This window comes from Chrysochloris asiatica, unplaced genomic scaffold (genome assembly GCF_000296735.1).
Source record: "Chrysochloris asiatica unplaced genomic scaffold, ChrAsi1.0 scaffold00213, whole genome shotgun sequence".
Taxonomy (NCBI): domain Eukaryota; kingdom Metazoa; phylum Chordata; class Mammalia; order Afrosoricida; family Chrysochloridae; genus Chrysochloris; species Chrysochloris asiatica.
Window position 1 is genome coordinate 3,489,906 of NW_006408731.1, and position 14,697 is coordinate 3,504,602.

At 41.4% G+C, this 14,697-nt stretch overlaps 2 protein-coding genes and 1 pseudogene across 2 annotated transcripts; all 3 read left to right on the plus strand.

Moving 5' to 3' along the window:
- Nucleotides 1-4,075: 4,075 nt before the first annotated feature.
- LOC102826199 (histone H2A type 1-like) lies at nucleotides 4,076-4,468 on the plus strand. Its single transcript, XM_006872816.1, has one exon. The coding sequence runs from the start codon at nucleotides 4,076-4,078 to the stop codon at nucleotides 4,466-4,468; it is 393 nt and encodes a 130-aa protein (XP_006872878.1).
- Nucleotides 4,469-5,558: 1,090 nt separating this feature from the next.
- On the plus strand, nucleotides 5,559-6,013 carry LOC102826576 (histone H3.1-like). Its single transcript, XM_006872817.1, has one exon. The coding sequence runs from the start codon at nucleotides 5,563-5,565 to the stop codon at nucleotides 5,971-5,973; it is 411 nt and encodes a 136-aa protein (XP_006872879.1). The 5' UTR covers nucleotides 5,559-5,562; the 3' UTR covers nucleotides 5,974-6,013.
- A 2,965-nt stretch (nucleotides 6,014-8,978) lies between these two features.
- LOC102830423 lies at nucleotides 8,979-9,413 on the plus strand (annotated as a pseudogene).
- The last annotated feature ends 5,284 nt before the right edge of the window (nucleotides 9,414-14,697 follow it).

The window sequence follows — 14,697 nt, forward strand, 5'->3', positions numbered from 1 at the left end:
CAGGCCGATTTGTAACCACTACGCTACCAGAGCTCCTTAACTTGGTAGTAATTAATAAATGACTTTGTCATACTTTCTTGTATTACTACATATCACTGCCCAGTGGACCTCACACCCATCCTACTAGAGAATACTTTGGGGATTCTGAGACTATATTAACTGTATAGATAAAAATAAGGTGTCCTTGCTGTTTTAGTGTAGTGAAATGTTTCTGTGTTTGGCAATGTTTACACCTCTTTCCATTCTGGATCGTCTCTCTTTCTAATGGTTCCTGGTTCTAAATATTTATTTCCTTTGTTTTCCTTGTGCTTGCACGATCCCTCTAAAACTCAGCCTTGTAGTTTTTTTTTCTTTCATTTCTTAAGCTGCCCTTTCTCAGAGGCCTCAGTGAGATTTACTTCTGCTACTGGAATTATACCTACACTTGCATCTCAGGTTTTCAGTTCTTTCCCAAATTGGAATCCACATCTCTGATTGAGAACCAGAGACATCTAGTAAGCACAGTTGCTGTCACAACAAACAGCACATAGAACAGCAGATCATTGCATTGTTCTTCATATTTCCCCTTTTTTCATTGCCACTTCTGTTGACATTAATATCTTCTTAAATATTTGTGAAGACTGTCGACCAGTACTTATCCTTTATTCCCTGGAGTTTGTCATCAAACCTTGCAGGTTCTTACTTTAAAATAACTCCTCTTCCTTCCTCTCCTTCCTGTCTTCCATTGCCACCTTCTTAGTTCATGCATTTCTCAGTCCAACCTGAATTTCTCTCTAAATCCAATCTCTCCTTTTCAATTAATTTTACTTCTGAAATAACCTATTTTCCTGATAGATCACAAAGAGCCCTGGTATTATCATTGAGCTGCTAACTATAAGGTCAGCAATTCTAATCCAGCAGCTGCTCCATGGTGGAAAGAGGAAGCTTTCTGCTCCTGTAAAGGTTTAAATAGCCTCCGAAACCCTATACAGGTCACTAGGAGACAAAATCAGCTCTGCAGCACCTAATCTAATCTCTTTTAAATTTGTCTGTACTTGTTTGTCTTTCTCTAAAATGACTAGAAACGAGGGAAGCAATATTGTTTTTCTTCAGCTGGATGCTGTTTGTTGACTCCTGGCACCAAGGCAGCCATGCTTGGACCGAGATATTCTTCAGTATTCTTCTACGAAGCTATTCATCTACTCAACAAATGTGTTTGTAGAACCTCTGTATTAGGCACCTTTCTAAGTGCTAGCTGGGAATCTACTAATGAACAAAATGCACAAAACTCCTCTTCCCAAGGAAGGCAAACTCTAGTACTTGGAGCCAAGTCTGTCTTTATAGGTGCCTAATGAATTAGTATCATAACATGAGTCTTCCCTCAAAAGCCACAAGTGCTTCATATATCACTTATAGATTGGTTAAGAAAACCGAATATAGGCACTGATGAGAGAGAGAGTTGTGTTTAGAATTGTTTAAATATTGAGGGCAGGTAAAGATAAAATAGGCGTCCTGGTGTGTTGCTGTGGGCTAATGCGTCAGACTGCAAAGTTGTTTGAACTACAAGGTCGGTGGTTCAAGCTCACCAGCTGCTCCTTGGAAACCCTATATAGGGTCGCTATGGGTCAGAATCGACTCGACAGAACTTAACAACAACAACAACAAAGATAAAATATTCTAAGACATCTGTCCAATGGAAATCTATTGCAAGCCACATAAGTCATTTAAATTTTTCTCGAGTATATTTATTTAACCCATATAGTCAAAATATCATTACAATATGTAATCAGTTAATGAGAGATTTTACATTATCTATCGTATTAAATCTGTTTTACATTATATTGTTGTTAGTGCTGATGGGTCATTCCAACTCCCAGCACTCTGTATAGGGTTTCCAAGGAGCAACTGGTGGGTTTGAACCATCAACCTTGAGGTTCGCAGTACAGTGCTTATCCTACAGTGCCACACCAGTACAGCTTATATTAGACTTACTACATTCCAAGTTCTTAGTAGCCACATGTGGCTAGTGACCAACTATTTTAGAGAGCTCTCATCTCTTTCAGGAATCCTGATGTGGTGCCAATGCCACATCAAAAGTTTGGTGGTTCAAACCCACCAGCTGCTCCTTGGAGACCCTATACAGGTCTATGAGTCAGAACTGAGTCGATGGTGCTTAACAACATCTAGTTAGAGATCTGAAAGCATATGCTTGGAATTTCATATTTACACAAAAGCAGACTCTTCCTTTCTTTGTACCCCTGGTTTCTTTATCGACTTTGTTCTGCGGGAGAAAGATGAGGCTTTCTGCTCCCGTAAAGATTTATAGCCTCGGAAACCCTGTACAGGGTTGCTATGAGTCAGAACTGGCTCCACGGCACATCACCACCACGACCAAGCAAAATATGGAGTCCTGGTGTGGCGCTGTTGGTTAATGCGCCAGACTGCAAAGCAGTTTGAACTGCAAGGTCAGTGGTTCAAGCTCACCAGCTGCTTCTTGGAAATCCTATACGGGGTCACTATGAGTCGGAATCAACTCGATGTCACTTGACAAGCAAAATTTAGAAAAGTTCCAAGTGGCCATTCTGCCATCATAATGTAACTGCTCGCTTGTTTGCCCATACATTCTTCCCCGCCATATGTTTGAACCAACCAATCCCAGGGAGTCCCATGAAGCTGCTGCTTTATTTTTCTTCATAGCATTCATTATCTTGAAAATATGAAAATACATATTTTACAGGTTTATTATGCATTTGCCTTATTATGTGCCTCTGGCTAGAGAAAGCATTGTCCACTTTGTTCAATGGTGGGTTTATATATCCCCAGGTGAATCTTAGGTATACTTGGGGATCTTGTTAAAATGTAGACTCTGATTCAGTATATCTGGGATGGAAATGTAAATTCTCAGTAGGGGTCAAGTGAGATTGAACTGGTTCAGAGCCCTGGTTATTTTATGGTGAATACTGGATACACACCTCCCTCATGAACTCTTTCTTGACCCTTCTAATTCATAATTGTTGCTAAGTGCCATTGAGTTGGTTCCGACCCATAGTAACCCTATATAGGGTTTAGGAGGATCATCTGGTCAGTTTGAAGCGCTGACCTGGCGGTCCAAGCAGATTTTGCCACTCAGCACATAACCCACAGTACTTGCCATACCAGGACTTTTGTTTATTTCCATAGGCTCTTACTTATTGCTTAAAATCTGCATTTTGGATCTATAATATGCACTACTGGCAATCTAATCCTTTGCCAAAGAGTGTACACTCTATAGGGTAGGATCTAAGATATTCTTCGTGGATTTTGCAACATTACAGACACCAAGCTAGTGGTTATTGATATTTATTGTTGCTGCTGCTGGTGAAGATAATGATCTTTTAAAAAAGGAGATAGAATATTGTTAAGATAAAAAGGCATAGGAGTCATAAGATTTGTAAGAAAAAGAAAGAATAAAACTGAGCAGCTTTACTTTTTTGCCAAATTCTCTGGATCAGACCACAGTTCCCTGACAGAGGATTTAGGAGCAGGTTTTCTCACATCTTGTTCCTTTTGCAACCATGTTTGGGAAAAGGGAGATCTTTAGGTATAAAAATCTAAAAATTTCTGAAATGATTCTCCACTTTCTCCAGGTCCCCTATATACTACTGTCTAAAAACCATAATATATATATATTTCTTGTTATCAGTCTTAAGTTTATGTTTCTGACAATGATGAAGGACCAATGATCAGATAAGGATCAGAACAATGTGACCAAGGACCAAGGATCAGAACAATGTGGCAAGCCCTCTAATTCTGATCATGTTACACATGGTATTTTAATGGATGATAACTGTATCAGTTATTAGTATTCAAGTAAAGGTTTATCAATGTGGATTAATGATTGGATCAAACAAACCTCACGCTAAAACGAAGGACAATATGTAAACGAAGGATGCAGGTTCCGAGTTTCTATTGGGTAGTTATAAGTAGCCAATGAGAAAACGTCACACGGCATACTTCGAATCACTATAAATACTTCTATTGTGTTTACTGCAGTCAGATTGTTGTAGGCTTTTTGAAAGTGCAGATTGCTTCTGGGGTTCTTCATATCCAAGCTATCATGTCAGGTCGTGGAAAGCAGGGTGGCAAGGCTCGCGCTAAGGCCAAGACCAGATCATCTCGCGCCGGGCTGCAGTTTCCCGTGGGCCGTGTGCACCGTCTGCTCCGCAAAGGTAACTACTCGGAGCGGGTTGGGGCTGGCGCTCCCGTGTACCTGGCAGCAGTGCTGGAATACCTGACGGCCGAGATTCTGGAGCTGGCGGGCAACGCTGCCCGAGACAACAAGAAGACTCGCATCATCCCGCGCCACTTACAGCTGGCCATTCGCAATGACGAGGAGCTCAACAAACTGCTGGGCCGCGTTACCATTGCGCAGGGCGGCGTCCTGCCCAACATCCAGGCTGTGCTACTGCCTAAGAAGACCGAGAGCCACCACAAAGCCAAGGGCAAGTAAAGGACTTGTATAGAGTATTTCCACATTTACTTGGAAGAAAGAAACACAAAAGGCTCTTTTCAGAGCCACCTACACTTTCTGTTAAAAGAGCAGACACGGTCCGAAGTATTGCTCCCATCCACAAAGCGTTTTTTGCCACATGTAAGGTATAATTGTGTTTGCGACAGTCGGTCGCCACCCAGGTACTTTTGTCTCCTGTGGAAACCTTTGCGCACAGGGATGCGAAGGAAAAACACGACATACATTTAAACGTCTGAATCTTCACCTGGGGTAACTTGATGGCCAGCCGAAAGAGATAAAGATTAAAGGAAGGTATCAAGTAGAAGTATGAACGTTTTTTGTTTTTGTTTTTTTTAAAGTTTAGTGCTGTGGTCAAGATTATAAAAACCTTTACGCCTCACTTTCACGTTCATAACAGTTCATAACATTTGATATACAAAGGTAATTGAGACACCTTGACATGTATAAATTCTTAACCATGTATCCCCGAATCAAGAACTTTACGTCATTACCCACAATACAAATGCTAGTGCGCTAGACTGCAAAGTCTGTTTGAACAGCGAGGTTTGGCTGTTAAAGCTCACCAGCTGCTCCTTGGAAACCCTATCTATACAGGGCCGCTATGGGTCGGACCCGACTCGCCGGCACTTAACACAACACAACAGTTATATATATCCTAAATGCAAATTCCCATAATTGCTCTAATTGCCTACACAGTATCTTTGAGAGGATGCATTTTTAAAAAACTAGTATCCGTTATAGGTTTTCGTATTTGTATGGTTGCTTTGTTCCCATTTTAAGGCTTAAGCGTTCAGTACAAGATTTTTGTGTAGTTCAGATGGAAGCGAATAAGTCAATAAAATGACGGCATAGAAGCCAAATTGAAGGGCGGGGTAGTATTTATTGGCCAATCCAAAAGCAGCTCTTTATCCGGGCATTGTCTGTAGTAGACCAATCCAGAGAAGACGCGGGGACTTTTGAATGTTTTCAGGCTCTCTAGTTGGTTGTCTGATTCTATAAAAGAAGGTTAGCTCTTTCTTTCACTCAATTGCTTCAGGCTCCTCTCCGCATTCTTGTTATTACCTAGATAAGTCATGGCTCGTACTAAGCAGACAGCTCGGAAGTCCACCGGCGGCAAGGCGCCACGCAAGCAGCTGGCCACCAAGGCAGCTCGCAAGAGTGCGCCGGCCACTGGCGGCGTGAAGAAGCCACATCGATATCGGCCCGGCACTGTAGCACTGCGCGAGATTCGGCGCTACCAGAAGTCCACAGAGCTGCTGATCCGCAAGCTGCCGTTTCAGCGGCTAGTGCGCGAGATCGCTCAGGACTTCAAGACCGACCTGCGCTTTCAGAGCTCTGCGGTGATGGCGCTGCAGGAGGCGTGCGAGGCCTACCTGGTTGGGCTTTTCGAGGACACCAACCTGTGCGCCATTCACGCTAAGCGTGTCACCATCATGCCCAAGGACATCCAGCTTGCCCGCCGTATCCGTGGCGAGAGGGCGTAAATTCTGACTTTATTTAAGTGACCCAAAGGCTCTTTTCAGAGCCACCTAACATTTCAGGTGAAAGCAGCAGTAACTGCCCTGTGTTTAAAGGGGTTTCAAGTGGGATAAACGTTTGCAAAAATAGCATTGGGTTGTACTTCCAAATTAGTTTGTCATACCTCTTGAAAGACATTAATGAGTCTTCTAGATGATTCGAAAGTTACATTCATCTAATACAAGTTCTAATAAGGCCTAGTCAAGATGTTTTTAGTATTTTATAAAAACTTGGCCCTGTGCTTCACAGTTAAGTGTGTATCCTAGACAGCAAGTAAAAGCTTATATCCTAACTTATTTGCAGCTAAGTCGTTTCTAAGGGTTTCCTAGCAGTGACCAGTTCTGTTTAAACTACAGCGCCCCACCAGAACTCAATAGGGCATCAGTAAGTCGGGGGTGGACATTATATTGAACAAAAAATGGGACACTGGGTTCGTAGTGCTAACCCTAAAACTATTAGGGATGGTTACCAGATAGCTAATAGAAAATATTAAGCTAATGATGTTTTATGCCTAGCAATTCCATGCTCTAATGAAGGGAATAACCTGGTCAGTTTACTGTTTTCTATGTAAAGCGTTTAGGATAAAACCGCTTTTTGTATATTTTAAGTTTCAAACGTGTCAACTTCTGTTATATATGACCTTCACCTTGATACTATGTTTCCATATGTCTATAAATTCCCTGTAATTTTCATATTATTCATATAAGGGACTCAAGGCATCCGTGCTTTTGTCAACTAAATTTGTTCCTGATTTCAGTATTCGAAGGCCAAGCAATTTGTTTTTCTAATTGGTAGTGTTCTCAAGGACTCCTGGTATTGCACTGTAGGATTGATTAGCACTGGATTGTGAACCACAAGGTCAGCTGCTCCTTGGAAACCCTGTTAACAGAGTCACTAAGAGCTGGATCCAACTTGACAGCACTTAACAGTGTTCACACGTACACAACTTGATTTTTTCCCTCCATATTTCCTCCACAGATTTTATATCTGAGATAAAAAACAGAGTATTAGGTACTAGTACTGACAGGTTAGCTTAACAGCTACCAGTAAAAGTGCCCAATACTATGAGGATCAGCTGCAGAAGGGGCAGTGTCTTGGGTCTAATGCAGTCCCTGGAGCTGTAGAATATGAATTCTGGCTTTAGTTTTCATTGACTTACATGCTTAAACAGAACAACTGCCCAGTATCGAGTAAAAAAAGGTTAGTGCCTTAGAATGTATGACCCTTTTAGTCTCTGGTGTGAGTGTAGAATAAACACTGGACTGCCAACCTGAAGCTTGGCTGTTTAAACCCACCAGCCACTCCTTGGAAACCCTATTCCAGTTGCTATGGATAGGAACTAACTCAGTGGACTTAAACAACAGGGATGGACTAGAGGGAAAGTTGGTGGTGTAATGAAGTGCTCAGCTGCTAACGCAAAAAGGGCAGAGGTTTGTACACATCAGCTGCTCTAAGGGAAAAAGATGTGACAATCTGTTACCTTAAAGATGGCAACCTTGATTGTCCATTGGGAGAACTTATACACTGTCCTGGAGTCCTGGTGTGGCACTGTGGGCTAATGCGTCACAGTGAAGTCGCTTGAACTACAAGGACGGTGGTTCAAGCTCACCAGCCACTCCTTGGAAACCCTATACAGGGTCGCTATGGGTCAGAATTGACTCGATGGCACTTAACAATATACACTGTCCTACATAAGAAACTCCTTGGAAACCCTATACCGGGTCAATATAGGTCGGAACAGACTCAAGGGCAATTAACAACAACAGACAGGTTTGCTATGAATCTGAATAGATTCTGGCGATATTTTTTTAGTGTAGGGAAGGACTCTGGAAGCTTGCAGAATAGACTAGCATTTGGATTCTAGGTTTGGTGTTCAATTCCAGTTTTACTGCTGTCTGATTTAGACGTTAGTCTCTCCATCAGAAAAATGAGGGTAACACTACTACTTTATAGGGCTGTTATTGGCATAATCTGAGTTGATTTTGGAGTATACAAGTACAACTGAATCTGTTGCGAACCATAGTGACCCTGTGTAAAATTTAGGAGTGGCTTGTGGGTTCAAACTGCTGACCTTGTGGTTTAAACTGACCTTGTGGTCTAGGGCTTTATCCTACCAGGACTCCTAGGGAAGGTGTTGTTAAGTGCCATCGAGTTGGTTCCAACTCATAACCACCCTGTATAGGGTTTCTGAGGAGCAGCTGATAAGCTTGAACCACTGACCTTGCGGTTCAAACCGGCCTTGCCAAGTATAAGGGCCTTGATTTTGAAAGCACCTTGGGCACAAAACAAAATTTTAGGTCATTTTTATGAAAACCAAAACAGAATCTATGGATATCTTGTAATTTATTCAGTGCTGTACTTAAAAACACAATTCTCGCTAATCTATGCTCATTTGTTGGTGACATTGTTAGGTGTCATTGTGCTGGAAGTAAAAGCTTGAAAACTAGATTCCCAAGGCAATGTCACTCTAACCCCAGACATTCTGTAATTAATAATAGCAGTTTAAAAGGAAGTTGCACTTTTGTAGGTATTCTTTGTACCAATCTCTGTTTTAATGCTTTACTTACATAAACTAAATGAAGACATTTTAAGGCTTTATTATGGAAGATCGCACAGCTAGGACACTTATTCCCTTGTAAATTAAAAGATAGTGCCTTGTCATTAAAACAAAAGTAACTATTTAATAACATTAGAATTCTCACCCAAAAATATAGCTCAGATTTAAATAGCAGTTCAGAGAACAGGAGCAAAATTCCTAGAAATTAAAAATTACATTGACTATGTCCCCTCCCCTAACCTTTTTGGTCAGTCACTGACTGGAAAGGGCGGGGAATTTAAAGGGGCGGTGGCAGCAGTTGGGTTTCCCCGCCGGCGCTTTCAGTCTTCAATGAGGTCCGACACTTGCTTATAATTACTCTTGTTGCAGCCTTCCTCCTCAGTTTTCTGTTAGCTTCTGAAGACTGCGTTAGCTATGTCTGGCCGTGGTAAGGGTGGGAAAGGACTTGGTAAAGGTGGTGCTAAGCGTCACCGTAAGGTTCTGCGAGACAACATCCAAGGTATTACCAAGCCTGCCATCCGACGTCTAGCTCGTAGAGGGGGTGTTAAGCGTATTTCTGGTCTCATCTATGAAGAGACTCGCGGGGTGCTCAAGGTCTTTCTGGAGAATGTGATCCGCGACGCCGTCACCTACACCGAGCACGCCAAGCGCAAGACTGTCACGGCCATGGATGTGGTATACGCGCTCAAACGCCAGGGACGTACTCTGTATGGTTTTGGAGGTTAAAGCGCTTTTCTTATCCCACCAAAGGTCCTTTTAAGGGCCGCCCACTGGTTTACAGAAAGAACTGTACTCTGGATGCATTTTACTGCTAAGAATTTGTCGTTTGGATTCATTCGCAGTGTGTGACACATTCTCTATGGACTCATAGCCACCCTGCATAGGGTTTCCGAGGCTGTAAAGATTTGCGGGAACGGAAAGCCTCATTTTCCTCCCGTGGAACGACTGGTATATTTTGAACTGCTGACCATGAGATTAGTACCACGATTCGGGAGTCCTGGGGTGACGCTGTGGGATAATGCGTCATATTGCAAAGTCGTTTGAACCTCAAGGTCGGTGGTTAAAGCTCACCAGCTGCTCCTTAGAAAACCCTATACAGGGTCGCTATGGGCCAGAATCTACTCAACGGCACTGAACAACAATAACATTTTAAACTACAGTGTGGTTATGACAAGCTTTAAAGTGTCCTCTAAATGGGGAGATCAATCCACTGATTATTAAACGTTTTTGGCATAATACTTGTGAGTAGTACTGATGTTTACTTGAATAAAAATAGAACTTTTGTTTTCTGGTTACTGACTTTGAAAATGTTGAGTAGGCAGTTTGATAGATAAGGTTCTTCAGGTTGTTTTAATAATCTGACATTCTTAATTTTCCAAAAATTCAAGCAAACTATTATAAATTACTTTTTAGGTTTAATTCCTAAAGCAAGGACATGAGGTTTCTCAAGGCTAATTAACATACCTATAGCACTTAATCTCTAATAGGTAAAGATGAAAAGGATTTAAAAGGTCTGAAGAAAGTCAAGCTGTTTCAGATACCTGGCTTAAGCTTTCAGGAGGAAGGAGAACATATAGGTCAAGCTGATTATACCCGGGGGCAGTTTGAAGGGGCTGCCACCATTGTCCCTTAATCCAATATTCCCAGAATTTACTACTCCACCTCAAGTGAATACCCCGGGCAGTTCCTCTCCAGAACCTCCCTGCGTAACCCCAGCAAACCTGCCCTTGTTCGTCCTGAGTCGCATGAGGAAGTTTTACTGCCTCAGTTCTAGGAGGAAGGTCGGTCTTATTTTTGTACATGGACAAGAGCTCATGTTTTAAGTTAATATCCAACATAACTGAATAGTTGTATAAAGTGTAATTCTGACATTCATTCCGGGTGGCTATAGCCTGTTTCTCAAAAAGGTCTGCTCCCAGGACCCTATGCACTGCCAACACAGTGGAGACACTAAAGGAGGCACATAAGAACCATTTTCTCAGAAGCTACAATTACTGGAGTTAGAAGCATAGAATGAATAATAAGACCAAAGAAAATTATACAGAGCTAGCCCAACAGTGAGTTCGTAAAAACCTATGAACCTGGGACGTCAGGAGGTCACTTCCTTTGGCCCTCAGGGTCCCTGGCTAGCAATTCTGAGTGGAGCCATTGTGTTGGATTTTCGTCCATGACACAGGGCCTCAACATCTCAGTGATTGCGGTCCCCAACAGAAGAAGACCTCTAGGCCTTTCTTCAGAGGTGCCACTGGGTAAGTGCAAACTCCAACCTTTAGTGTAATATCCACTGCTGGTACAGCCCATTCAGACTCATAGTGACCCTGTAGGATAGAAGAGAACTTTCTATAGAGTTTCTGAGACTTTAATCTTTATGGGAGAAGAAAGTTTCATCTTTCTCCGGAAGTGGGACTGGTAGATTTCAACTGCTGACCTTGGGGTTAGCAAGCCAGTTTGTAATCCACTACGCAGCCAGGGTTGATTATAAACACATATTATATTATATCATATAACTTTAATATGAGATTTCCAAGAGTTTTTTTGGGAAAAAAAAAAGGAATTAAAAGATTTAAACTAAAAAAAATATAAACTTTATTTCTTAACATAATCTCTATCAAGCTCAAGACATTTTGTAAGTGACAGTACCATTCCTAAAGAATTTAGGGTTCTGGGAATTTAAACATGTCAATGCAGTCTTTTTAATATTATTAGCTGAAGAAAAACGGGTGCCCTTGAAAGATTTTTTAAGATCTGGAAACAGGAAGAAGTCAGATGAAGCCAAATCAGGATTGTAAGTAGATGCCTAGTGATTTCCCATGGAAACACTTGCAAATTGTCCTCACTTGATGAAAGGAATGAGTAAAAGCTTTGTCACAGTGGAGGAGGACTCTTTGGTGTAGTTTTCCTGTGTGTTTTCATACTAAAGCTTTGGCTAACTTTCTATAAACATTCTCATCCTATGTAGATGCTATCGTTGTTTGTCGCTCCAGAAAATTAAGAAGCAAAATGCTTTACGCATCCCCCCAAATTGTTGTCATGACCTCTGCTCTTAATTGGCCTGGTTTTGTTTTGACTAGGTCACTTCCACCTCTTGATAACCATCGCTTTGATTTTAGTTTGTCATACTTTACCTCTTGTCACAATTCTTCAAAGAAATGCTTCAGAATCTTAATCCTACTTGTTTAAAATTTTCAGCAAAAGCTCTGCCTTTGTCTGTAGAGGATCTTGGCACAACAGTTTTGGTTGCCATTGAGCAGAAAGTTTGCTCAACTTTAATTTCTCAGTCAGAATTGTGTACACTAAACTAGTTGTGATGTCTATGATATTGTTTCTGCTGTCAATTGTGGGTCCTTTTCACTTAGGGCATGAACAAGGTTATTGTTTCCCCGAAAATTGATCTGATGGTCTACCACTGGTGGCTTCATCTTCAAGATTATCTTCTCCTTCTTAAAACAAGCTATTCATTTGTAAATCACTGATTTCTTTGGGCCATTGTCCCCATACACTTTTGTAAAACATCAATGGTTTCACCATTCTCCATTCAAGCGTCACTATAAATTGATGGTCTTGCTTCCATTTTAGCAGAATTCGTGTTGCTCTGATAGGGGAGCTTTTCAAATTGATGTTGAATTCTTAGTGTGCCTCAAAAAAGATCACATTCAGGCATGTTATAACAAGTTGTTGTTATTAAGTAATGTAGAGTTGGTTCTGATTCAGCAACTCTTCATAGGGTTTCCAAGGACTGGCTCTTGGGTTTGAACTGCTAGCCTTGTGGTTACCAGTCCAATATTTATCCTACAGTAGCATACCAGTACTCCTATAACAAGCTTGTTTTTTGTTTTGTTAAATGCTGTCGAGTCGGTTCCGAACCATAGTGACCCTGTATAGGTGCAGCTGGTGAGCTTGAACCACCGACCATGCGGTTCAAACTGGCTTTGCAGTCCAGTGCATTAGCCCACAGAGCCATGCATTAATATGAGTTAATTTTGGTGCAAAAAAAAAAAAAAAAAGAAGAAGAAAGAAATCCATGGGTCATTTTATCATAATAGACATTTTCCATGAATTTTTTGAAGACCCTTCATATTATAATTTGGAGTTATAGTCAATAAGACTTTATCGATAGTTAACTGTAGGGTTATGGGAAAACAGTTATAAAAGGTAATCCTAGGTTTGTTTCCTGAGAAGCAGGGTAGAGGATAGGTAAGGAATAGATTCATAGAGCTGGGAGGCAGGGTAGGGTTTGGGAAGCAAGAATTCCATTTCTGACATGTTAGTCTTGTGATGTCTTGTATACATCCAAAGGTGAGATGTTTACTAGAGAGTCTTGTGTTTAGAAGTTTGGGATTAGAAACTACTAGATTTATGGGGGTCATGAACATATATTGTTGTTACTAACTGCCACCAAATTAATTCCAACATGTAGTGACCCTTTATAGGGGTTGTTGTTGTTGTTGTTAAATGCAGTCGAGTCGGTTCCAACCAGTGGCGACACTGAACAGCGTTTCTGAGGCTGTAAATCTTTACGGGAGCAGAAAGCCTCCTCTTTCTCCTGCGGAACAGCTGGTAGTTTTGAACTGCTGACCTTGAGGTTCGAAGCCTGATTCATAACCACTACGCTACCAGATCTCCATATTATTGGGGTTAGAAAGCCTAATTTTTATCCCCCCAGGAGCAGCTGGTGGGCTTGAACAGGCAACCTTGTGATTCTCAGTCCCGTGCTTATGCTAGAGTCACTGTGCTCCCATGAACCTGTATAGGAGTAAGCATTATATGAAATAAGATCCTATGTATATGAGTGCTTTACACAGTGCCTTGTACACAGCAGGCACTAGTGAAATGTCTATCTTTTCTTCATCCCTGTCCTTCCACTATTGGATACCTCCCTATTCTCCCCACACGCAGGCAGATTTTATATTTCTACTGGGATCTGTCAATGCCCTCCAACCAGACTATGAGGGACAATGTTGACCAGCAAGGTTTACTAAGTGGTTACAACCAGTGAGAGCACATCATGAGGAATTGTGGGATGTCTCAGCTTGTTAGAAGGGATTTATAATACTTGGACTTGTGTCAGGTGATTTTGGTGAGAGATCAAAGAAGTTAGTTTTTGCTCTGGACTGGATAAAATCAGAAAATATGAGAAATTCTATTACTAGTATATTAGTTTTCCATTTGCTACTGTAATAAAGGACCACAAATGTAGTGGTAAGCAACACAACTGTATTAATTTTACAGTTCTGTAGGCTAAAATCAAGTTGTTGGCAGAGTTGTGTTCTTTTTGAATCTATTTCCTTACCCTTTCCAATATTGTTTGGTTTATGGCCTGCTTCCTGCATCAAGTCCTTTTTACATCTCATCTACTTTGACCTTCTCTTCTGCTTTACTCTTTGATTTTTAAAGACCCTGTGATTACACTGTGCCATCTGAATAATTCAGAATAATCTCCCCAACTACAGGAGGACAATTCTCAAATGGAGAACAAAATCCAAATATGTAGAAGAGACACTAACAGACAAAGCCCACACATCTGAATCTAACATGAGGACCTTCACAGAGCACACACCCTGTTCAGCCTTATTTCCTGCCACCCTACCTGGAAATCTCTGTCTTTTAAAGATATAATTTACATACCTATTTTAACTGTATATAATTCATTCAATGAATGTTAGTGTTTTTGACAAGTATGACAACCATTGGTGGTGGTGTGCTGTGGAGTTGGTTCAGATCATAGCCACCCCGTATAAGGTTTTCAAAACCGTAAATCTTTAAAAGAACAGAAACCCTCATCTTTCTACAGTGGAGCAGCTGGTAGATGTGAACTTCTGATCCTGAGGTTAACAGTCCAATTTGCAATCTCACTATGCTACCAGGGAACCTTTGTACAACCATTTGTTGTTTTTGTTACGTGCCGAGGAGTCAGTTCCACTCATAGTAACTATGTAAGATTCCCAAGGAGCAATTGATGGGTTTGAACTGTTTACCTTGTGGTTTGATCTTACAGCGCCATACCAGGAGTCCTTGCACAACCACTGCTGTTGTTGGTAAGTGCCTTGGAGTTGATTCCCACTCATGTTGTTGTTGTTATGTGCCATCGAGTCGGTTCCGACCCATAGCGACCCTGTATAGGTTTTCCGAGGGT